Source organism: Cetorhinus maximus, chromosome 6 (assembly GCF_964194155.1).
Source record: "Cetorhinus maximus chromosome 6, sCetMax3.hap1.1, whole genome shotgun sequence".
In the NCBI taxonomy this organism is placed as follows: Eukaryota; Metazoa; Chordata; class Chondrichthyes; order Lamniformes; family Cetorhinidae; genus Cetorhinus; species Cetorhinus maximus.
In genome coordinates this window covers 97,448,615-97,474,593 of record NC_135884.1, presented here as the reverse complement: position 1 = coordinate 97,474,593, position 25,979 = coordinate 97,448,615, and the positions used below count along the sequence as shown (strand labels likewise).

General features: G+C 38.7%; 1 protein-coding gene across 1 annotated transcript in view; it reads right to left on the bottom strand.

Annotated features, from left to right (window-relative positions):
• rspry1 (ring finger and SPRY domain containing 1) overlaps positions 1-25,979 on the bottom strand; it is a 70,283-nt gene that overhangs the window by 11,842 nt on the left and 32,462 nt on the right. Inside the window, exons 4-11 of the mRNA XM_078544143.1 lie at positions 23,996-24,122; positions 21,921-21,979; positions 18,306-18,372; positions 14,990-15,121; positions 13,052-13,167; positions 8,232-8,375; positions 7,413-7,524; positions 4,513-4,615 (exon numbers count right to left, since the gene is read on the bottom strand). Coding sequence (XP_078400269.1) covers positions 4,513-4,615; positions 7,413-7,524; positions 8,232-8,375; positions 13,052-13,167; positions 14,990-15,121; positions 18,306-18,372; positions 21,921-21,979; positions 23,996-24,122 — 860 coding nt within the window. The remainder of the gene's footprint in view (positions 1-4,512; positions 4,616-7,412; positions 7,525-8,231; positions 8,376-13,051; positions 13,168-14,989; positions 15,122-18,305; positions 18,373-21,920; positions 21,980-23,995; positions 24,123-25,979) is intronic.

The following is a 25,979-nucleotide window of genomic DNA, read 5'->3' as shown; positions in this document are numbered from 1 at the left end:
AAATGTTCTCCCACTGATATTTAATCCACTTGCTCCAACTAATTCCCCAGAACCAACAGTGCCTGCCCTCTCATTGGACTGAAAACATACTGCTATAGAAAATTATCTTGAACATATTTCAGGAACACTTGTCCCTTTGCACTATTCCTATCCCAGTCTATATTTGGATAATTTAAGTCCCCCATTATAACTAATGTATAATTCCTGCACCTGTCTAATTTCTTTGCAGATTTGTTTCTCTACATCCCTTCCAACAGTTGGTGGTCTATATACTACACCCAATGTTATTGCACCTTTTTCATTCCTTAAGACCATAAGACATAGGAGCAGAAGTAGGCCATTTGGCCCATCGGGTCTGCTCTGCCATTCAATGAGATCATGGCTGATCTGATACTCAACTCCACTTTCCTGCCTTTTCCCCATAATCAGTAAGGGAATCGAGGGTTAAAAGTCTGTCTATCTCAGCCTTGAATATACTTAACAGCCCAGCCTCTACAGCCCTCTGCAGTAAAGAATTCCACAGAATCGCTACCCTCAAAAGAAATTCCTCATCTGTCTTAAATGGGTGACCCCTCACTCAGATTATGTCCTATGGTCCTAGACTCTCTCAAGGGGAAACAATCTCTCAGCACCCACCCTGTCAAGCCCCCTAAGAATGTTATATGTTTCAATAAAGTCGCCATTCATTCTTCTAAACTCCAATGAGTGCAGGCCCAACCTACTCAACTTCTCATAAAGAAAATCCCTCCATACCCAGGATCAACCTAGTGAACCTTCTCTGAACTACCTCCACTGGTGGTACACCTTTCCTTAGATAAGGGGACCAAAACTGTTCACAGTATTCTAGGTGTGGTCTAACTGGAGCCTTGTATAGTTTTAGCAAGACTTCCCTATTTTTATTTCAAAGGGAACGGAGTATAAAAAGATAATGTTCCATTTGCCTTCCCTATTACCTGAACTTGCATGCTAGCTTTTTGAGATTCATGCATGACGACCTCCAAATCTCTGTGCTGAAGCTTTCATTTAAATATTCAGCACCTCTATTCTTCCTGCCAAAGTGCATAACCTCACATTTTCCCATGTTATATTCCATCCGCCAAGTTTTTGCCCACTCACTTAACGCATCTATATCCCTCTGTAGACTCTGTCATCCTCCTCGCCTGCCTTCCCACCTATTTTTGTGTCATGCACAAACTTGGCAACAGTACGTTCACTTCCCTCACCCAAGTCATTAATATATATTGTAAATAATTGTGGCCCCAGCACTGATCCCTGTGGCACTCCACCAGTTACAGGTTGCCATCCTGAAAATACATCCCTTATCTGTCTTCTATTAATTAGCCAATCCTCTATCCATGCTAATATATTACCAACACCATGGGCTCTTATCTTATTAAGCAGCCTTATGTGCAGTATCTTATCAAATGCCTTTTGGAAATACAAATGTATTATATCTACTGGTTCCCCTTTATCTATCCTGCTTGTTACCTTCTCAAAGAATTCTAATAAATTTTTCAGGCATGATTTCCCCTTCATGAAGCCATGTTGACTCTGCTTGTTTAGAATATGCATTTCTAAATGCTCTGCTATTACATCCTTTATAATAGACTCCAACATTTTCCCAATGATGGATGTTAAGCTAACTGGCCTATAGTTGCTTGTTTTTTGTCTCCCTCCCATTTTGAATAAGGGTGTTACATTAGCAGTTTTCCAATCCTCTGGGACATTTCCACGATCTAAGGATTCTTGGAAGATTATTACCAGTGCATCCACTATCTCTGTAGCTACTTCCTTTAATATCCTAGGATGCAACCCATCAGGTCCAGGGGTCTTATCAGCCTTTAGCCCCATTAGTTTTCCTAGTACTTATTTTAATTAGTTCCTCCCCACCTTTTTACCCATTGATTATTTAGTATTTTTGGAAGGCTATTCGTGTCTTCTACCCTGAAGACTGATGCAAAGTATTTATTCTGCTCGTCTGCCATTTCCTGGTTCCCCATTATTTCCCCAACCTCATTCTCTAAGGGGCCTATGTTCACTTTGGTCTCTCTCTTCCTTATGATATATTTAAAGAAGCTCTTACTGTCTGTTTTTATATTACTTGCTAGTTTACCCTCAAAAATTTATTTTCTCCCTCTTTTTTTTTGTTGCTTTTTAAAATGTTGCCAATCTTCTAGCTTGCCACTAATCTTTGCCACATTGTATGTTTTTTCTTTCAATTTGATAATGTCCTTAACTTCCTTGGTTAACCATGCTTGGTTTATCCCCATCCTAGAATCCTTTTTCCCCACTGGGATGTATCTTTGTTGTGAGTCATGAACTATTTTCCGAAATGTCTGCCATCGTTCATCAACCGTCTTTTCTGCTAAACTCCTTTCCAGTCCACTCCAGCCAACTCTGCCCTCATTCTTTTATAATTACCTTTATTTAAGTTTAGCACAGTTGTTTCGACCCAAGTTTCTCACTGACAAATTGAATGCTAAATTCTACCATGTTATGGTCACTGTTTCCTAGGGGATCGTTTACTCAGGTCATTTATTAAACCTGCCTCATTACCAGATCCAAAACAGCCTGATCCCTGGTTGGATCCACAACATTGTTCTAGGAAACTGTCTTGAATACACTGAATTCTTGCTTGTCACTACCTCTGCCAATTTGATTTTTCCAATCTACAAGATGATTAAAGTACTGCCTTTTTCACATGCCCTCATTATCTCCTGATTTATTCTCTGTCCTACAGTATAGCTACCATTAGGGGGCCTATAGACCACTCCCACCAGTGCCTTCTTCCCCATGTAATTTCTTACCTCCAACCACATGGATTCTATATCTTCCGATCCAAGATCATTTTTTGCTTTTGCACTTATTCCATCTTGCACTAACTAAGCTACCCCACCACCCTTTCCTTCCTGCCTGTTCTTTTGAAAAGTCACATACCCCTGAATATTTAGTTCCCAGCTTTGATCTCCTTGTAACGATGTTCCGGAATGGCTAGAAGATCATACCCAGTAACCTCTTTGTGCTGTTAATTCACTTATTTTGTTCCGAATACTACATGCATTTAAGGGTCATTAATTTTGCCTTTTTACCATTTTCCCCCCTTTGGCCCTATTTGCTGTTTTTTTTTTATGCTTGTACACTGTCCCTTCCTGTCACACCCTGGGTATCACTACCTGAATAGCTGCCCTGCAATGCTGCCATATCATTTTGCTTTCTAAGCCTACAAATCCTCACTCCAGAACCCTCCCTTAGTTCCTTAGTTTAAAGCCCTCTCTACAGCCCTAGTTATGCAATTCTCCAGTACACTGGTCCCAGCACGGTTCAGGTGAAGCCTGTCCCACCGGAACAGCTTCCTTTATACCCCAGTACTGGTGCCATTGCCCCATGAACTGAAACCCACTCCTCCCACATCAATCTTTGAGCCACGTATTTAACTGCTTGACTTAATTTACTCTATCCCAGTTTGCCGGTCGAGCCAGAGAGATTCCGTTCTTGACCCCTCTGGAGCATCTTCTTTCTCCAGTGCTGTCATGCCATCTTTAATCAATACAGCCACTCCCTCCCTTTCCTGTCTCTAAATACCTTGTACCCAGGAATATTTAATGCCCAGTCTTGCCCTTTGAGCCAGATCTCTGTTATAGCAATAATATTGTAATTCCATTTGTCAACCTGTGTCAGTAGTTCACCAATTTTACTAAGCACACTTTGTGCATTCACATACATGCACATTAACCCTGATTTAGGCTTTTTTTTACTTTCCCCTTTATTCTGACACCATCTAATGACTTACTATTGCCTATTCTAATTCTATCAAACTCTCCAAGTACTCTATTTACCTTGATACTACCTCATCAATTAAGCAGGGGGGTGAAAGGTTAGAGGATAGGCAGGAAAGTGGAGTTCAGGTTACAATCAGATCAGCCAGGATCTTATGGAATGGCAGAGCAGGCTTGAGGAGCCAAGTGGCCTACTCCTGCTCCTAATTCATATGTTCTATCTCAGTTTCTCTCCCATTGTCTCTTGCACTCTTCACGTCCATTTCTGCCCCATCCTTTAGTGGGTGATACACCCAGAATAATATTGCGCTCCTGCTACCCTCAAGTGCTTCTTCCAATTAGTGTTTAACAAGGAGAAATTTTGATTCATCAGCTGAGCAAGGGCTGTAGGTGGTAAACAGCACGAGGTTTCCTTACCCACTGTTTGATTGGATACGATGAGACTTCATGTGATCTGCAGTCAATGTTAAAGACTCCCTTCCTGACTTTATCACTTGCACGATGATCTCCAGTCACAACAGAGGGGCCAATCGAACCATCATATCCCTGCAAGCTCTCTGCAGGAGTAACTCCCTTGCATCCCACCCCCCCCCCCCAACGCCCAATAGCTCTGCAATTTTTTATTTTCAAATAGCTATACAATCCCCTTTGTAGGCCATGATTGGATCAGCCTCCTCCACATTCTCAGGCAGTGCTTTCCAGATCCTAACCAGTCGCTGCATTTAAGTTTACTTACGTGGCTGATGAAAAGACTTGCTTCTCTGGGGGTAGCTGATTTCCATTAAGATAGAAAATCATTGCCTTCTTATTCAAGTCTAAAAGAAATCCTATTGTGTCCCCTGCAGGGAAAGAGAATAAGACATGTTACCAGTGAAAAATCTACACAAATCATAAAATACTGGTCGCCTTGAATTCAACATGAAGGATATAATGTTTCTGGATAAAGTCCACAACAATTCAGAGATGAATATATTTTTGAATTCGCAATGTAACTTTCTCACAATAAAACAGGAGTGAAATGAGAGATATTACACAGAGTTAATTTACTTAATTTAATTACTAATACTCCAAGGACCTCTGCTCTTGCCATCACAATCATCTGCAGAATATTGTGCACCAGTATGGTACCAATCTGCCCACACCAAACTTATCAATGTACAACTCAATGCACATCACAGGTACTCTTTGACCAGCTTAGCTCTCCTGACTCCCAGCCCCAAGTAATATTGCTGCCCCCCTCTCCCTCACACCTCAGGAGGATCATTGCAACAGGCAAGCTATTGGCAAAGGTCTACTCCAACCCAAGCCTGCCTTTATTCAGGGGCCTCCTCAACCCACCAGCAGTATACCTTCCCTCATGTCAACCCATATGGCTAAACCCACCATGCTGAGGTATAACAGCAGAGGACCTGTGATGGGCCAATACTTAGCCAGGTTGGATTTGTCCTGTTTTTTGTGGACAGGGCATTCCTGGGCTATTTTCCATTTTGTTGCATAGATGCCAGTGTTGTAGCTCTACTGGGGCAGCTTGGCAAGAGGTGAAGCTACTTCTGGAGCACAAATGTTCAGTACTGCGGCCAGAATGTTGCTCGGGCCCAAAGCCTGTGCTGTATCCAGTGGTTTCTTGATATCACAGTGAATCGATTTAGTTAAAGATTGGCATGTGATGGTGTGAACCGTAGGAGGCAGAGATGGATCATCCACTCAAGATTTATGGTTGAAGATAGTTACAAATGTTTCAGCTTTGCCTTCTGTACTAACATGCTAGGCTCTGCCATCATGGATATTCAGCCTGCTCCTCTTCCCATTAATTATTTAAATTGTCCATCACCATTCACAACTGGATGTGGCAAGGCCACAGTTTTGATCTGGTCTGTTGGTTGTGGGATTGCTTAGCTATGTATATGTCATGTTCCTTCCACTGTTTAGCTGTAGCCCATGTTGTAGCTTCATCACATGGCACCTTGTTTTTAAATTATGCCTGGCACTGCTTATGCTCTTCTACATTTCACTGAACCAGGGTTGGTCTCCAGGCTTGATGACAATGGTAGAGTGAGGGAAATGGCAGGCTGAGGTTACAGATTGTGGTTGGATACAATTCTGTTGCTGATGGCTCAGAGCGCCTCCTGGAGGTCTAGTTTTGATCTGCTAGATCTGTTCTGAATCTCTCTCATTTAGTACAATATGGTGCCACACAATACAATGGAGGAAGTGCTCAGCAAGAAGGCAGGACTATCTCCAAAAGGAGGTCACTCAAACATGATCTTGGACAGACGCATCAGTGGGGATGAGGTCAAATAGGTTTTTCCCTTTGCATTGGTTCTCTCACCACTTGTTACAGGCCCAGTCTGGCAGCTGTGTCTTTCAGAACTGAGCCAGCTCAGTCAGTAATGGTGCTACAGAGTCTCTGTGATTAAAGTCTCCCAACCCAGAGTACATTCTACACCCTGTTACCCCAAGTGGTGTTGCCAACATGGAGGTGTACTGATTCATCAGCTGTGAGGGGGCAATCAGCAGATTTCCTTTCCCAGGTTTTACCTGATGCCATGAGACTTCAAAGAGTCCAAAACCAAGATTGAGGACTCCCGTGCCCATTACCTCATGACTCTATGCTACTGTGCTGCCACTCCAGAGGGTCTGCTTTGCCAACAGGACATACCAAGAGATGCAGATGGGGGAGCCTGGGATGTTAGCTGATGAGTATGATTTTGTGAATATAACTATGTTATGCTATTGCTTGACAGGTTTGTGGGACAGCTCTCCCATTTTTGGCACAAGTCCCCAGATGTTAGTTCAGAGGCAGCTAGCTAGGAATCAACCACATTGTTTTATGGGTGTCGAGTCACATTTCGGCCAGCCTGGGTAAAGATGGTGGGATTCCTTCCCTGAAGGGCATTAGTTAACCAGATCTGGTCTGTATAGATCAGGTACTTACTAAATTTTCAAGAAGTGAGGGGAAAATTGTTTAATTATATTCCAATTTTAACATTAGAAAATTTGATACCTCAAGATCCCTCATTTCAAGGAGAGGTGGATCAGAAAGATAGGTTTTATGGAGTGCCTTAAAGGAACAGAGAGGAGTAGAAAGCCAGAGTGTTTTAGGGAGGGAATTCCAGAGCTTAGGGCCAAGGAAGCTGGAATGTAGTCGATGATGGTGGAGCAATTATCAGGAATACACAAGAGGTCAGAATTGGAGGAGCACAGCATCTAAGTTGTAGGACTGGAGAAGATTACAGAGTTAGGGAGGGAAAGACCACAGAGGAGTTTGAAAACAAAGATGAGAATTTGAAAAACCTGAGTCATGCCAGACTGGGAGTTCATATAGTTCAGCGAGCACATGAGTGATGCCATTAGAAAGCAAGTCTTCAGCAGAAACCTAGCTGACTTTGCAATTCCCAGTCTACAGACTGAACATTGACCAGTACAACTCAAAGGTCAGAAATCAAGCTCCAGGGCCTTACGGTCTGCATAGTTCAGCTATTTAGAGCCTTCAAGAAGTGTATGGAGAAATGTTAAGTATATTCCAATTTTAACATTAGCAAATGAGATTCAACAAATCCCAGTGTTTAGTAATCAGAAGTTTCAAAGCTACAAAATAAAATTCAGTATGCTGGATCAAGCAGCATTTAATACTACCTTCTTTCCAGCAAGGGTGGATGTGTGGTTCACTTCTGGCATTGTACCAAATCAGCTGCCGGCAGCCATCATACGCACATGAGTATTCATCATCTCCAATCCCATAACCCTCCTTTAAAAGAACACACACAATAACTAACTAAAGTAGTCCACTTTTTAAAAAAAAGTTAGTTATTTCATTGGAACCCAGGAAGTATTTTCAGAATATTGCAACCAATAATTATATATATATTTACTGAAATAAATGTTTAATGGTCTTAAAGTTAGACGCTTGAAAATCCAGCGAGATTTCAGCTTGGTAAACGTATTCAATTGAATAGTGTTGACTATATATAAATTATGACGGACTACCATTTTGACTGCATTTGTTTACAAATAAAGGGGGTTGTAATGCTTCAGTGAGTTTATCCAAACCAGCAAAGCTGTTAGATTCACATGTATGGAATTTTCCAATCTCAACTGGGATGTAAAGGTTCTCAAATCCCTCAAGTAGAAAAAGACAGACTGAAGAGGCTTATCACTCTTAGCTAACCATTTTGGAAAGTGTATGTATGGACAGTCAGGCAGATTTGGATTTGGTTGGGTTCTTCCCTGCTACAGAGCAATCTGCTGATTTATCACTCACACTGCAATCAAATTATCAACACTCAAAAAGAAAGTACCTCCTGTACACACATTTTAATGAACTGATTCACAACATTTCATCAATAGGAATCTAGTGGTGCCATCTACAGGAATTTTGTGATTTCATATGAAAATTTAAAATTTAAGAAATGTGAAATTAGAGTTTTTGGTTCACTTGAGTATTTGCTGACTTACATGATTAAGAAATTTACTATCCTTGGTCGCCCAACCAATCTGCATTACACCAGAAGTAATTACAGTTACTTCATAGTACCATACTCCAGAATCTACACAGAACGTACATCGGACACTCTCAAATGAGGACGCATCACATCGCGCCTGCAAGAGAACAAAACAAGTTGAACGTTTAAGTTATGCAATAACTGACGAGATTTAAGCCTAGGATTTTGAGCGCCAAATCTCAATACTTGCAAAACTGAAATTCAAAACTGAGATAGTGATGCTTCAGTTATATAATATATGGTCAGATGCCATTTAGAATACCATGTTCAGTTTCGGACACAACCTCAAGAAAAGATTATTTTGACCCTGGAAAGGATACAATGCAAGTTCACTAAAATCATGCCAGGATTTAAAGGGTTAAATTGGGAGAACAGGTCACACAAATTTGGCTTGTATCGTCTTGACTTTAGAAAGTTGAGGGCAATCTAATCTGGGTATTAAAATGATATGGAAATTAGAAAGAGGGCAGTTCATATTCCCTATGGTGGGAGAATCCAAACAAAGGGTAATCATAAAATTAGAGGTAGGTGAAATCAGGAAGTAGGCTTCCACACAATCGCTGGAGGAAATCTGGAACTCCCAAGAGGTTGTGGATACAAAGGTTGAACCAAAATTCTCAAGACGGAGATTGAGAGATTTTAGTTAGGCAAGGTTATAAAGGGATATGGGACAAAGATGGATTAATGGTCTCGAAGTACAGATCGGCCATGATCTAATGAAATCGCCAAACAGTTTACTCCTGCTCCTATCTTTTTAGGATACAACCAAACGGGTCATCCCAAAGTCACAATTTAAACAATGTTTATTTTGCATACTATGAACATCTACCTTACAAGTTCAGCAAACTGTTTCACTATTCAAATAGATCCTTTTATTAGATGTTTTAACACTAAAGCCATGTAAACTGCTCCAAATTCAAGAAGTGACTGGTCATACTGATAATTTATTGAACTAGATGAAGCACATGCACTCACGCTAACATCAAGTCCAATTCAATTCCTTTCACATGAAATATGGACCTGATGTGAATGCTTAGCCTATGAATTAAATTCAAAGCACATTTTGTTTTTCCAATCCCTTCCAGAATGTTGTAGAGACACAATCAGGTCCCATTGCTCTGAGGCAGTCACAGACACAGTAACAGGAAGTACAAAAATACTTTAACGACAAACAGCTGTAAGCAATGCTAAAGGAACAGCATCAATGAAGTTACAATCTTCTGGCATGCAAGTATGAACCTTGGTATTTTTGGCAAATTTACACTGTGTGGAAATAAACATTTTCAAATCAAAGTCAGTATTTATGTTGGACAATTTTAAGGTAGAACTGCTAAGTTGCACAGGTTCAACCCATGCTTATTTAATCTCATCTTCATCAGCAGGGTTCAACACTGTGTCAACAGGCAGACAATTTTTAAATTTTGTATTAGGTCGGCAGTAAGAGAAAACCAAGAATTTGGTAGATCTACGTAAATTGGAAGTGGATACTTCCATCTTTTTTAAAGGGTAGATTCTGCAACTTCACTTGGTCTAATCTGCAATTCCAGCACTTCAGTTTTATAAACTGCATTAACTATTTCATACTGTGAGAAACTAGACAAAGCCAACCAGAAAGGAAGATGGAAAGAGAGAAATCTTTAAAAAATTCTCCATTCTAATTTTCCCCATCTTCCTCTCACTCCTGAAGCTGCAAATTCATGTTGCTCCTAGGTGATTCAGCAATGGAAGGCATCACAGCCAAATTTAACCCAGTTTTCATGTTCAGTTTCCAGAGAGTTAAGTGCTGGTAATTGGCAGCAGGAATCAGAGCTAAGTTTTCCCTTTCTGGCACAGGAGAGTCAATGCTAACTGTAACATGCTTCTTAATGCTCTGAGATCAGCTAAAGACTAGGGGATCAAACCAGAGTGCTTGTTTGTATGGCAAGGTATTACATGATATATTTACCTCACACATCAGGAGATAAAATAAACAGATGTAGAATTAATTCAGTTATGTATGTGAGACAATAGGGTGCATACCATGAAGTACTGGGAGCCATGTAAAATTTAAACCATTTGTTTGTATATGTCTCTTAACTGTGGACATAAACAGATTTGAGGTACTACTTATGCTTTATCCACCAATGTGAAAAGCTACCAAACCCTTTCCAAATCATCAAGCTGACAAAATTCAAATAGGGCAAACCAGACAGCAAGAAATTAACACAAAGGGCAAAGCAACTCCATGGCCAAAACGCTAGGGGTCACAATGGATATAGCTGACAGGCCATAGTTTGGACATTCATGAATTAAACAACTGGAATAATTCCCATGCACATGTTTGAATTTAACAGTAAAATGTTTGCCATGCAAAAGCTCTTCCATCTTTAGGATTAAAACCTAGCAAGCTTGTAGATAAATTGAAGGATTTTGCCTTCATTAGACCAATTCTATTCAGATCAAAAAAAAAGTCAGCTTGCAATTCATTACTAACTACAAGCGTTAAAAACCAGGTTCGTGCAAGGGCCTGCTAATATCCTAAAACAGGATTCACCTCTGAGATATGCTGTTGTTGTTTCCCATAAAAATAAACAGGTGGCTTTTAAATGTAATTAAAAATAAAGGACATTGAAACCTTTTTAGGTTCTTCTGTCACCTCAGTGATCTATGTCCCACCTGGATAAAAAATTCTGAAAAATCACCACTCTCTAACCAAACTTGAATTGGATTTGACCTCCCCTTTTGAAATTTTGCTTGGGCTCCACAGCTCAATGGATTGTCAGTAGAGGGTGGGGGTAGAGTTTCCACTAGCAAAATGTGTCTGAAATTGGGCCAAATCAGCCCAAGATGAATTCCAAGCACAAATTACATCCAGCGCAAAACGTGTTTCGGTAACCATTTTTGCATTGGTTTTAATGAAAAAAAAACCATGCTGGAAGCTGGCCCTGCCACAAAATTGGCCATACACCATGATCAAATTAATCAGCATAGCAAGTTTCTGCAAATTGTGCCTGTTCCCAGCCCTTTGAAGCGGCTCTTAATTTTAATATAAAAGCAAAATACTGCGGATGCTGGAAATCTGAAACAAAAACAAAAATAGCTGAAAAAACTCAGGAGGTCTGACAGCTCTGTGGAGAGGAAGACAGTTAACGTTTTGAGTCTGTATGACTCTTCATCAGAACTAAAGAAAAATAGAAATGAGGTGAAATATAAGCTGTTTGAGGGGGGTGGAACAGGTAGAGCTGGATAGAGGGCCAGCGATAGGTGGAGGCAAAGAAGAGATTGCCAAAGATGTCATAGACAAAAGGACAAAGGGGTGTTGATATTAGCTAAGGAATGTGTTAATGGTGACACTAAGGGTAGAGAGCAGGGCGGGCAAGTGACAGTGGCCCTAGTGGGGGTGGGGTAGGGGGAAGGGATCGAAATGGGCTAAAAAGGTGGAGAATAAACAATAGATGGAAATAACTTTAAAAATAATAGAAATAGGTGGGAAAAGATTTTAACCTTTTTTGGCATAAGGGCACAAACAAGCTTTTTTTTAGAAGTTTTTAAATATTGAATTTTAATTTACTAAGGCACTGACTACTGTACAGTGAAACTAGTAAATGGTTCTGTATAACTTTTTTGAAGTCATTTACAATATTTAAAAACCCAGTTTATTCAGAAACGGTAGGGTGGACACTGCTTAACAATACTTGTGATAACCCATTTTCAGTGGTATTAATAAAACTGCATCAGGTTACAAAGGAACTTTTTAACTCAAGTAGGGGGGGAAAACAATATTCTAAAACTGTGCCCAATTGCGCTGGGGGTTCATGAAGTTTTGAGTTTGTGATTATGCAAAGGAATTTGAGCAGAACTTCAGCAGAAGTGGGAACCATAGCTTCACTTGGGGAAGCAAGTGCAATTTACACCCTGATTGACGATTGTGTCCAAAAGTAAATTCTACCTGGGTTCTTCAGGTGCTCATTCAGCTCTTATTAAAAGATTTTTGTTGGGGTTCCTTCTTTCTTTCTGGTGGCTGCTATTTTTTCTGTTTTCATCCCGTTGTAGAGCCATGTTGGTACTGGTGCACAGATTGCAGTTTGACAGTTGCTCTTTTTTTTAAAGTTAACTGCATAGAATTCTTCATAACTATTTTATAGTTGATACATTTATGTATAATCCAATTTATAAATCACAAAAATCTTCTAGACCTCTATTCAAATTTGCCTTTGAAAATATAATCTGGTCATAAAATTAGTAAAATTTAAGCACTAGATTAATGTTAATTGTATAAATTGCGAAGTACAAGGAAATTGTGTGAAGTTTAAAGTGTGTCAAAGTACTGCAGATCATCAGACTGTTTAAGATAACACTCAACAAACACAAAGTTGAACCCATTCATAAGTTTTTGTACTGCATCTCTTGCGTTCTATTGTCTTGATGCGATTGTGTAAAAAGTTTGGTAAATAACTCTGGCTTGATTATAGTCTGACAGCAAGGTAGTCGCTCCGATGATCAGGAGTGAAGGGGGCAGTCTGTGTAATTTCCTTTTGAAACATCACAATCAATGTAAATTGTGTGGTGCATTACTCAGATTGCATAAAATATCTGCCTATATATTTTTTCTATCAGATTGGAGACAAACATTCTATTCAATTTAGATTTGACATTGGCAACATATTTGAATTTTGAACATTTTGAATGGCAATTTGAGCAAAATCCAAATTTCATGTGACCTTATATACAACAAAAGTCATGAAAATAAAATTAATTCTCATGTAGCAAATGAACAAAAACATACACACTCACCTCTAGTCCATCTGGTGAAATTTTGAGGTATTCACTAACGTCATTGCTGTTCAACATAGCATTAACGTGACTGAGATTTACTTTCTCATATGTGAACTGCCTTTTCGGTTTCAAAACTGCATTATATATAAAAAAAAATTAGACAGAACAGGTTGCAACAAAGGGAACAACATCCACAAACACATTGTGTTCTTCAGATGAGTAGCAAGGATATGAAGAGTTAGTCAATTCTAAACTATTTATGCTGTGATTGGCATAGAATCAACTGTGATATACAATTTTTACATCCTCTAAACAAGTAGCTGCTTTTAGATTTTCTTAATCATATTACTTAAAGCTAGCTCCAGCTACAAGAACAAAGGTAAATGAGAACAAAGGAATTGAATGAACAAATGCTTGTTCTCCATGCTCAGCATTCATTTGAAATCTGCAGCTGTTTACAAAAGTAACCAAAAGCAAAAGGAAATATGATTTATAATATTAAGAAAAAAACAACACTTTTTGGACTGCAGTGGCACTTGTATCCTGCGCAGACACCGAATCCCCAAACACCACTGAGTAGCTGGATCACTCAAGGGTACTTGCATCCTCATCCAGGGAGCTCCCCTGTGCCATTGACAAGAAGGTTGAAAAGGCATCCAAGTGCTGATCTTCATAATGCTTAATCATACTAACAAAGTAAATGAGTTTTGATGAATGAATTTATTGAGACTAAACAACTGTTGCTTTACAAAAGAACGTGGTCCAAGTATGGACGTATTTTGATCCAAACTTGGATCACAGTTGAACCGGAGTGTCAGGATCCCAAATAATAAACTTATGCACCAGGATATGAAATGGTTACCTATAGTAGTTGCAAGTCCTAAACTTTAAAATTCTAAAAAGAGGTGGGGGTGGTGGGTGCATGAGCTAAGTAGGACAATGTTATGACATGGCAGATGATGTGTGCCAGACAGACCAAATCTATGAGGGAAACTTGATAGCGCTGATTACGATGGTTTTGCAATCAGTATTTATTTCGAGATGCATGCACTAAATTCAGAAGCAATAAATCCACCAAGACTAAGATTTTCTGGTTTATTGTAAAGTAGGTTTTTGGGGGTAAGTACAACTTAAATCACTTTTTTATGATCATTGATACTGAAGTAACAAGAATAAGATGTCTATGTTGAACTAAAACAACATTGAAACAGTATTTTTTTAAAAACTGTAATGTTAATGTGTTTTCTACCAAAACATGATGCTTAATGACTGAATAGCAAAACAGCACCATAATACCAGGATAGCATTGCATCAAAACCACAACAGGCAATTTCATTCTGAATCAGTATAGTTGACCCTATTCCCTTTCTTTTCCTTTCATCACCATGCATTAAAAAAAAAGAACAATTTAAAAGTTTTAGGATTCTTTGACTTTCGATTGAAAGCTGTAGCCAAACAACTTGATCAAAATCATTGGGATACACAAGCTGACATTTCAAAGAAGTTATGAAGTGGCTCTTATCAGAGATTAGTGGAGCAGTGAATGCTGATTGTTGAACTCCTTCAGGCAAGAACTGGGGTGGTGATCACCCTATGCCAAAGAGACAAGGTTCATACCTGCACACCTCTCCATCTATGTTAGAATTCAGTTCATAGCAGTGAGAATTATTTTCTCAGATGAAAAACGCGGAGCAGAAATGGGGAAAGGAGGCATCCTTGGAGCCTGTCTTGTATGAAATGCAAGGAAATTTGTGGATGACGTCTTTAGATTCATAGTTACTCCTCATACCCCAGCAGTAAGGATTGATAATATTGCACCTTGCAGTTTTACTTACTAAAGCTGCCATTATATGAATAATCTTCATAGGCTGTAATGTTAATAAAATTACAAGTTTCCATCTGAATGTGGCCAAATGTTTTAGTTTGTGACAAGCAAGCAAAAGATCTCAAACTTACACAAATTATCCAGGCTCCACTGTGCACAGAAGCCAACTTGCCGTTTCAGGTAATCCGTGTGATTTACCCAAGACTCCAGCATAAGTAGTTGATCACTAATACACGATTCAGAGACTGTTAATTTATTTTCACCTGCAATTAAAAATTGCATTGTTTCAACAAATACCTGCTGTTGATAATTAATTTAAGTAATGAAGATGCATGCTTTACCCACATAAAACCATACGACATAGGAGCAGAAATTAGGCCATTCGGCCCATCGAGTCTGCTCCGCCATTCAATCATGGCTGATAAGTTTCTCAACCCCATTCTCCCGCCTTCCCCCCATAACCTTTAATCCCCTTACCAATCAAGAACCTATCTATCTCGGTCTTAAATATACTCAATGACCTGGCCTCCACAGCCTTCTGTGGCAATGAATTCCATAGATTCACCACTCTCTGGCTAAAGAACTTTCTCCTCATCTCTGTTCTAAAAGGTCTTCCCTTTACTCTGAGGCTGTGCCCTCGGGTCCTAGTCTCTCCTACTAATGGAAACATCTTCCCCACATCAACTCTATCCAGGCCTTTCAGTATTCTGTAAGTTTCAATCAGATCCTCCTTAATCCTTCTAAACTCCATCGAGTATAGACCCAAAATCCTCAAACGTTCCTCATATGTTAAGCCTTTCATTCCTGGGATCGTTCTCGTGAACCTCCTCTGAACCCTCTCCAGGGCCGGCACAACCTTCCTGAGATACGGGGCCCAAAATTGCTCACAATATTCTAAATGTGGTCTGACCAGAGCCTTATAAAGCCTCAGCAGCACATCCCTGCTTTTATATTCTAGTCCTCTCGAAATAAATGCCAACATTGCATTTGCCTTCCTAACTACCGACTCAACCTGCAAGTTAACCTTAAGAGAATCCTGGACCAGGACTCCAAAGTCCCTTTGCACTCCAGATTTATGAATTCTCTCGCCATTTAGAAAATAGTCTATGCCTCTATTCTTCCTACCAAAGTGCATGACCTCACATTCCCCCACGTTGTATTCCATCTGCCACTTCTTTGCCCATTCTCCTAACCTGTCCAAATCCCTCTGCAGCCTCCCCGCATCCTCAATACTACCTGTCCCTCCACCTATCTTTGTATCATCTGCAAACTTAGCCAGAAGGTCCTCAGTTCCTCATGAACGCTTTCATTTGATAATACTTGTAGTTATATAAAAAAGGATATAGGAGACTGGGTAAGTGCAAAAGAGGATGATACCAGAACTGAGAGAACTCTGTCAAGAAAACCTGAAAAGGGTAAGACTGAAAAGGTGACCTGATAGAGTTTTATTAATTATGAAGGGGGTCAAGAGGGTAGATGTGGAGGTGATTCCACTTATGGGAAGTCCAAGACTAGGGGCCATAAATAAATAGTCACTGATAAATTCAATGAGGAAGTCGGATCAAACTTTACTTAATAGCGTGAATATATAACTCACTGCCAGATAAAGTGATTGTGGCTAATAGCATAGAGACATTAGGGAGAAAGGAATAGAAGGGTGAGGGGTGGTGAGATAAAGTAAAGACAGGAGGTTCCTACAAAGGGTAAACACCAAATGGACCTGTTAGATTGAATGGCCTGTTTTAGTGTTGTAAATTTTATGTAATAAATTTCATCCAGACTTGTAATTTTCATATAGCTATATTGGTGGAAATCCATCTTTTCAGTGAGACATTTAACAGCCAATAAATATGGATTGAGATCTCATGATACTACAGTACCATACAAGAGAATTATTGGATCAGGTTGTTTATACTAAAGGTTACAAGTATTAATGGATTAAGAACAGGGTGTAATAATGCCTGCCTTGTAAAAGCAACTGTTATAAACATAAGCCATTGATAAGATTTCAGAGAAGGAAAAAAGGTTTGGCTTTAAGACAATATACAAACTAAGCAACTTTCTGTTAAATGCAAGTAGATATACATCAAAATAGTCCTAAAGGGTCACAGCCGAGACATGAATCCATGTTCGTCACTCATGTCCTGACTAGCTGCTGCCAGTTCATAGCTTTGGTTTTTCTTTGCTTCCCAGCAATTGCTTTTTTTTTCTTACTAAAGGTTTGTAACTAAAGAGCTTGTCAACTCTTGTTGAGTATATTCCTGAAGGTTTGATCTCACAGCATTTAACCACTGTTTGCAAATTTAAGTGTGCGCATTTAGATTAGTTGAGAATTTGTACTCTATCATTCCAAAGATAAGGCAAAATAATTAACCTACATTAAAAGAATTCTAATAAAATATGCACAATTTGGACAGAAATTATTTGGAATCATATTGGAACACCAGTGAGATTTATTTTTGGATAGAAGGGTTGAGAGAGAAAGGAAATCAGGAGTATGAGGGAAATAATCAGAGACACAAGATGGTATAGATTATTGGTGTTCCAAGTTGCTCCATCACAATGTTGGAAATAGGTCTCCGAACACAAGATTTCTCAAACCTTAACTGTGTTACTGAATCATGATGGCTGGCGAGTGGAGGCCTGGTGCTTTAAAGAGGTTCAGTGGAAGTTTCATGACTCATTGTTCCATTCTCATCTACATCCAAGTATTTATGGGTAGACAATAGCAAGTCTCAGTGTATCTTGTATTGCTTCAAAGGAGGAAGGATGGAACAAATACTTACAGCAAAAAAAAAAATGTTCTCCAATAGATTATGTTTAGGTTTAACTCATACATGAATGCTGCACTCCTATAGTGGTAAGTGTATAGTTGTGGAAATTCATGAACTAATTAATACAAGTTTATCAAATGCAAAGCACAAAATAAACTAATTACATTGTTGGCTGACTGAACTTCCAATAAGCCAACTTGACTTTAGTGCAACTGAACAGAGTTGGCTGGTCCTGTTACATGCCATAACTTTGCAAGATGTACAAGACCATGGGTTATAATGAAATTCCAGGGTGCTCTGCACATAGGGAGTGGCTGAAGCAGTTAGACAAGATCCTCAAATGCTGATGGGCATAATCACCAAGTCAGCTCAAAGAATTGCAAGCAGAGACAGAGGTTCTAGACATGCACACGAAGTATTGAGTTTTTTCTGTGTTGCCATCAGCAGTGCCTAGGAGAACAAGCTTCAATTTTGGAAGACTTCTGCAGGGCTGAAACTCAATTACTTTTAAGGGTTGCTGTGAATCATCTCATTTTCAAACTAAACATGAATGGCAGCGAGTTAATACAACACAGCATGGCAAATAATTTAACGGCAAGTTTACATTGTTTAAAAAAATTATTCTATCACTACACTTATAAAAGGTTTTGTTTCTATATAAGCAAAAACTTACTTGTTTGTGCAAACTTTTCCAGGGCAATAAGGGAGAAAAGCATGACTGTGGGGTGAGACTGTCCACTCTGCAATATTAAAAAAGAGTCAAAAAGTAAATATAAATTTACATGGATTTAATTGTTATGTCACAAATATTTTGAAAGTGTAATTTTAAAATAAAAGACAATGAAACAATTTGGACTTTGTGCATTGAGAAGCACACTTATCTTGCCAAAGGATATGCAAGGAGAAAACATATTTTCATAGCTTGTGCCTGATATTGAGCATAAAAATAAATTGGTTTGAAAACAGTGACTACACTTCAGAAGTAGCTCATTGGCTGCGAAATACTTTGGGATGTCCAGATAATGTGAAAGATACTAGATAAATTAAAATTCTTTAACATGCTTGGATTAAAAAAAGGGGCAAAGCTAACTAATTCAATTACTACAATACTTGCATTCAAATAATCAAAAATAGAATCAAATTCTACTGGTTTGTACTCAAGTACATATTCTATTTGAAATATTCTACCTGAAAACAAGCAAGGCGAAAGAAACTGTCTACCCATCATCTTGCAATAGGTTATAGCCTCGTATGGATTTAACCATAAGTGAATATAAAAGTAATTACATCTCAGCTTCAAATGATAAAATTACTCAGTTTAGGTCAACTATGGCCTCAATGAATGACTGTTTTGTTTACTTAAAAATATTGGTCCTCATGTCAACAAAACTTCTGGAATTATATTCAGAGGCTAAACAAGTCAATAGGAAACTGTACATGATAGATATTTTTTACTGTACATCTTGTAACAAATATCACTACAAGCAGTTTTCAGGAAATTGGTTTCAATTAAGCAAGATACGTGACAGATGAAAATTATTCATACTTCAAAAAGACAAATACTCCACACTAAGACTCTCAGGAACATAACAGGAGAATGCCATTTAGCTCCTCCTGCACATTCCACCATTCAACGAGATCATGTTTGATCTGTGACGGAACTCCGTTTGCCCAATCTTTTAATATCTTTGGCTAACAAAAAATCTAAATCTCAGATTTAAAATTGACATTTGATCTAGCACCAATTGCTTTTTGCTGAAGAGTTACAAACTTCTACCACACTGTGTAAAACGGTTTTCTAATTTCATAATTTTTAGACCATATCCCCAGATCCAGACTCCCCAGTGGAAACAGTTTCTCTGTCTAACCTGTGTGTTCCCTTTAATATCAAACCCCCTCTTAACCATCCAGATTCCAGCAAACACTACACTTATTTGTTTAATCTTACCTCACAATTTAACCTAAGAATCCAGGTGCCATTCTGGTAAACTGACCCTGCACCCTCCAAAGCCAATACAGCCTTCCTAAGGTGCGGTGCCCAGAACTGCTCTCAGTGCTGCAGGCATGGTCTAACCACACGAGAATACGGAAGGCCTTGCTGCTCCAAGAATTTAAGAGAAAGAGCTTCAAAGACTGTTTATTCATCAAGGGGCTGCAGAGTTAATTTGTGTCCTTCCTTTATTCCTGTTTGGCTATATTAACTCATTTATCAATATTATTAGCACCGATGCAAATTCTAGTTACTTGTCTGCTAAAGAACTACTGGCTAGGTGGTTTCAAGGTATCAAATATAGCCCTAATTAAGCTTTTGCTACAGAAACTGCACATGAAAAAACCCTCAATTTTCCACAACACAGCAATAATTTCTATAGCAGTGCCAAATGTGATTAAATTCTTGCTACAGTTTTGTACTAAGTATTTAGAATTTTTTTGCAAAATAATGACCAAATCCTCAAATTTTGAGCTCAATTTTCCAGCGGAAGATGCAGAATAACTTGTGAGCCTCTTACTGTAGTACAATAGCACTATTCACAGTATGATGATACTGTTTTATAATGACAGAAGTGTTCTCCATATAATGCACAATTATTCAGCTGTCAAAGAGCAGCCATGTTTCTTTAAGGTCACAACGTGTATTTAAGTAAAGATGCTGCACACTTGATATTTACAGATAGAAACAGGTCATTCAGCTTAACAGGTCTATGCCAATATGTTCCACACAAGCCTCCTTCTACCTTTCATCTCAGCAACACATCCTTCTATTCCTTCTTCCCTCATGTACTTATCTTGATTCCTTTCAAATTGTACTTATGTTATTGCCTCAACTATTGCATGGAATAGCAAGTTCCACATTTTACCACTGAATAAAGAAGTAACCCCTTACTTCCGATTGAATTGACCAGCATATTTATGGCTTCTGGTTTTGAGCACCCACACTTTATCGACATGTATTCTATCGAATTCCTTTGCGATTTTAAAGGCCTGTCAAGTCACCTCAGCCCTCTCTTTCCTAGAGAAATGAGCCACTGCTTCTTCAGTGTCAACTGATAGTTATAACCCCTCACTTCTGACATTAACCTTGTAAATTTATTTTTTTCTATATCCTTGACACGAATAGAGACCAGAATACAGCACAGAACTCTATTGGTTAGCTTAGTTCTCTCATCACCTTAAGTGTTAAGATTATAAACTGCCAAAGGTTTATTCTGATGGTTTATGACATCACCTAAACCATTCTATGAGATTACTGACTTGTCATCACATATAGGTAGCCAAGGTGGTGTGTTTAATTTAGGACTACCATGGTTTCAATTGCACAAGTTCATACACGTGTCTGGACTGTACATGAACCTACCTGCAAGACAAGTCAGCTTCTTCATTATAAAGAAGCTGTACTAAATTTCAAAATGACCACTGACTGCTTTCAAAATTAAATTGATATCCAAAATTTATGACTGTAGCCAACTGTAGTAGTTGTTCTTGTGAAGAATATCTTTTACTCTTTTACATACAATTGCCACAATGTGTAATCCATGTCCAGACACCCCACCATCACACTACAGTTGCATTATCCACAGGATGCACTGCAGCAACTCACCAGGATTAATTACTTCAACAGCAAATTCCTTCCCCTGCAAACTCCAGTGAGGACAGGAGTACCACTATTATGGGAACACCATCAGTTCTGAGTCAAACATCATCACAACTTGGGCATATATAAGCACTGTGCCAATATCCTAGAGTTCCATACCTAACACCAATGTATGGATGCACCACCACAATAAAGACAGCTGCAGCTTTAGGGTGGCACACTACCATTAAGACAAGTATGGTAACTATTGCACTCTTGCCTGCAGCACCACAAATCCCCAAGAGCTCTGCATTCCTCAAACTCTGGTTTCTTGCGCATCCTCCAACCACTGCACTGGTGCCTTCAACAATCTAAGCTTCAAGCTCTGGAATTCCTTAGCTAAATCTCTCCACTTCTCTCTTTGTTTAAGACTCTTCTTAAAACCTACCTACTTGATCAAACATTTGGTCATCAATTCCAATATCTCCTTTACTGGTTTGGTCAGCAATTAACAACAATTTGATCAAAGTGCAGTCCAGATTACACAAAGTATACACCCAATCAGCTTTAAATAAAGTACAGATATGGTCCAAAAACGCCAAGTGTCACAAATTAAAACATTCACTGATCTCAAAAATGTAGGAATACCTTCATTTACCCCATCTAAGGTTCATAGGCTCTTAAGAGATTTACTACATCTATATCCCCAGTACTCACCAAACTTTCCAGTAAGTATTCCAATGTCCCCGGACTGAGAAGACCTATGCTGGCAGGACCTGTAAATGTTAGAAGGTTTATCAAATAATTTGCACCATCTCCACAGAAATCTATGTTATCATTGAAAATTAATCAGAATTCCATAATTTTTGAAGGAATGTGCACTTCTTTCATTTCAAAAATTGCTATTTTCTGCTGTTGAGATTTGCCAATTAAGTTAATACACTGGATGAGAATAGAGTACAATTCAAAACTATGTGTTGTCAGAATCTTCATCAATGGCACATATCTAACTTAGTAGGTACACATCTTGTCCCAAGTCACTGTTACTGCACTGCAGAAAAAGTGAAAGTTTGATAATGCCCAATGCAGCTCCCAATGGTGCAGTAGTTACATGTATATCTTTTGTTTAAGCATCAGAAGCACACTTAAAATTTCACATGTAACTGAAGGATTGATTTCCATTTGCAAAGAAAGCAACTGCCTTTATGGTCTGTTTTTCACAGTGAGAATAACCTTTTTAAGAATAAAACCAACCTTCATCAAATGGATCAGATCATTCTTGGTAAATTTTGCTTTCCCTTTCTCCCACTCTTCGGAAGCACTAACACATTCTTTGGAAGTGGAAATCACTGGAAAGGCTGCCATTTATTACCCCCTTAAATTTCCCTGCGATTTGGTGGCGAACTTTTCTTGACCACTGTAATGTGTGAAGATGCTCTCAACAATGCTGTTCTTGTTATTCTTTGTATGGCTACGAGTGGCTTGCTATGCTATTTCAGAGAATTGCTAAGAATGAATGTCAAAAGCTATTCTTTCAGAGAGAACACTATGTCCAAGATTGTTTATTTTTCTCAATAGATGACTATGTGCACTTTTAAGCAGTACTCCTGTAGAATCATGAGCAGGATCCTTGGATGATTTTTCCTCTCCTTAGATCAAGGTCAATGGTAGCTCTCCAGAACTCAATAGTGAGAGAAAAAAAAAATCCTGCAGTAGCTGATTTTGGGATCTTTTAATCCAACTGGTTGAGATATACCAACCACTTCCTCTGTCCATCAGGCCATCAGAAGTAGTTTGACAGTTTTCACCAAAAAAAGACTATTTGAAGACTTGCAGAGTACAAAAATACTAAGGTGATAAGTTAGTATGGATGGTAGCCAATAAAATTATCCTCTACCATCGGAATCTTGGAGGAAAATTATATTAACTAACAGCAAATCTGCTGCTTTTGAAAAACAACTATGCTCAAAATTCCATCTTTCCCTTTGCCCCCAAAAGTAATTGGTAATTTTAATTGAGGCTGTTGAGGGATGCTAAAATATCACTCAAATCAGGCATCATTATTTGAAAGTTGCAAGCCAAGGGCTACAGTTTGACAATTTAAGATATACAGTGCAGGGCAGTAATGTTATCAATATGAGCAAAACAAGCGGCATCAGCAGGTGCTCCTGCAAGTAACATGTACACCAGGTAGAAATGCATCAATATACTGCTTCATGTATGATTTAAGATTTGAGCTACAAGTGCATTCTGCGAAGCAGTTGTGATAGCATGCGATCACTGCATTAGGATGAAATTAGTATTCAACAACTTTAGTATCCAATGTGCTACAATAGAACCCTCCACCTGCCCTTTCTGATGAATCATACTTTCTGCACAACAGCGCAAGGGAAATTTTCCACTCAGTTTTTGGATATTCACAAATCATCTGCACCTACAAGCGGTAAGATACTCAGTAATGAACATCAAGAACATTCAGTTATGAACAGAAGCTTAATTTAGTGCCCCACTTGCATCTTGCTCAAAAGTAAGGTCTCAAGGATACTTCACAGTATGGCACATCCCTGCTAATCTCTCAAATTTGGTTATTTTCCAAATTACTTGCACAGATTTTTTTTAGATGCTCCATCTTTCACTGTTTTGTAAACCACCAATTCTTACACACATTGATTATGCAGTAACTAGACATATTTTAACATTGTGTTTAACCAAAGGTCAATTGAAGTACATATGATAATTATGCTTGACCAAGTAAACCCAAGAAACTTGGGCTAAAAAACTGGTTGACGTACCTGCTAGCTTTTCAGCCAGGCATCCCAGTACTGCAGTAGTGTTGCGGTGCTTAGCTGGTTTGCAAGCATCTTGCTTTGCTAGAGATGCACTTAAATTCAACATTTCTGACAGCTTCTGTAATGCATCCTTAAAAAACAAATTACAAAACCAGTTAGTGTATTTTCACATTTATTACTTAATCAAGTGTTAATCAAAATCAATTTGCTACATCAAAACACAGCATTAAATTCCATGGAAACTTTGCTACTCTTGGTTTTATCACCAGTTATCAATTCCCTCAAATACAAGTCACATTCAAAGCAGGGCTAGTTGTCTGAAAAATACGAATTTTAAAATACAAAGATGATAGTCACTGTCCACTCTTAGATCAGACCAAATGGTGTATATAGTTTGATTACTAGTGTCCACTGTTCTGCTTTTGTGTAGAGTTTTCATTTTGACAAATATATTTAACTTGTAGGTAGTAATCTACCTGTGGTATTTTTATACTTAAGGTGAATGCAGGGTGGGTAATCCCAAAGCATGCTAAAATTCAGAGTTAACTAACAGCACAGATTGAAAGAGAGACTACTGCTTATAATACATTGCCTACTTATGGAAACTGGTTTAACTTCGAACACAAGGCAGATATCAGGTGGACAAGAGCTCCAGCTCTGAACTAGAAAGCACAGGTTAAATGAAAGCATCAGTATTAACTAGCTCATTTTAATAGCATAGGAATGATGCATGATGGGAAAATAAACAGAACTATACAGGCAGATGTCTCACTTAGAACCATATAAAATCAATTTGCCTGACAGGAAAATACTAGTCTTTCATAGCATTTATTCTGGTTAAATAGTCGTGATCTTTAAGAATTGAAAGGCTATGTTGAGAAAGGTTCTGCAATTAGAGTTACCAAATTTATATACATTGTTCCACAACTTTAAGAAAACAGACACAACTTGCATAATACGCCTGAGGCTACTGCACCATGATATACCAGATGCTTAGATTCATTTCCATTTACAGGCTGCCAGGGGCCCATTAGGATCTAGAATGTTTACAGCACAGGTGGCCACCACTTGGCCTGTCAAATCCATGTAGGCTCGCTGCAAGAGCAAGTTAGCTAGTCCCAGGATTCCCTAAGGCCGATAGGATTGAGATTTTGTTCGGGTTTCGGTTAATCTGCCCCAACCAACACTAGACACATTTGTGTCCATTATTTTTATTTTGGGTCACTAACAATGCAAATGGTAGCTTCCCTGAACAGGATTCTTCCCAAGATTCACACAGACCATTTTGCTACAGTGAAGCACCAGCAGGTTCCTGTGCTCATCCTTTCCTGAAGGTTCCCGGTAGTCACAATCCCTGAGGCAGCATCCATTTTACAGCCAATGAACTGAATTCCATTGAAGCACTCAAGTAACCGATGAGCACTGATGCAATATTAAAAAGTACGACTGTACTACAAAGTCACTTTCAGATTTGCAGCATTTAACTGCATTTAGTATAAAAAAATAATATCCTGAATAAGATAATACAGGGAACTTTGCCTCCATGGGGTGTGCAGTCTGTTTGAGCACTGCCACACCCCCCCCACTCCCCCAAACGCCCTGCCCACAAAAACCCAAATATAGAAAATCAAAACACTCACTGACTGATCCATACCCCAACAAAACAATCTTGCAAAAAAACTTTTAAAAAAGAGTCCATTTACTTATTAGTCAAAGGTTGATATATATTCTTAAAATTTTGAATTACATGAGCTTGCTTTGGTCACATGAACAGCCCATTTCCAACTCCTTGTTTATAATTGTGAAAGAGCAGCCAAACCATCTGCTATTGAGCTCCCTCAGTGGTCCCGCTAGGGGCTGGGTGCGTTAAATGAACAATCTATTTATGTTTTACATCTATTGTGTTTGGTGAGATGCTTTTGAAACTTTACAGATTTGTTTCAATTTTAAAAGTTGCCCATTTAATTCAATATTACATCTCATGATA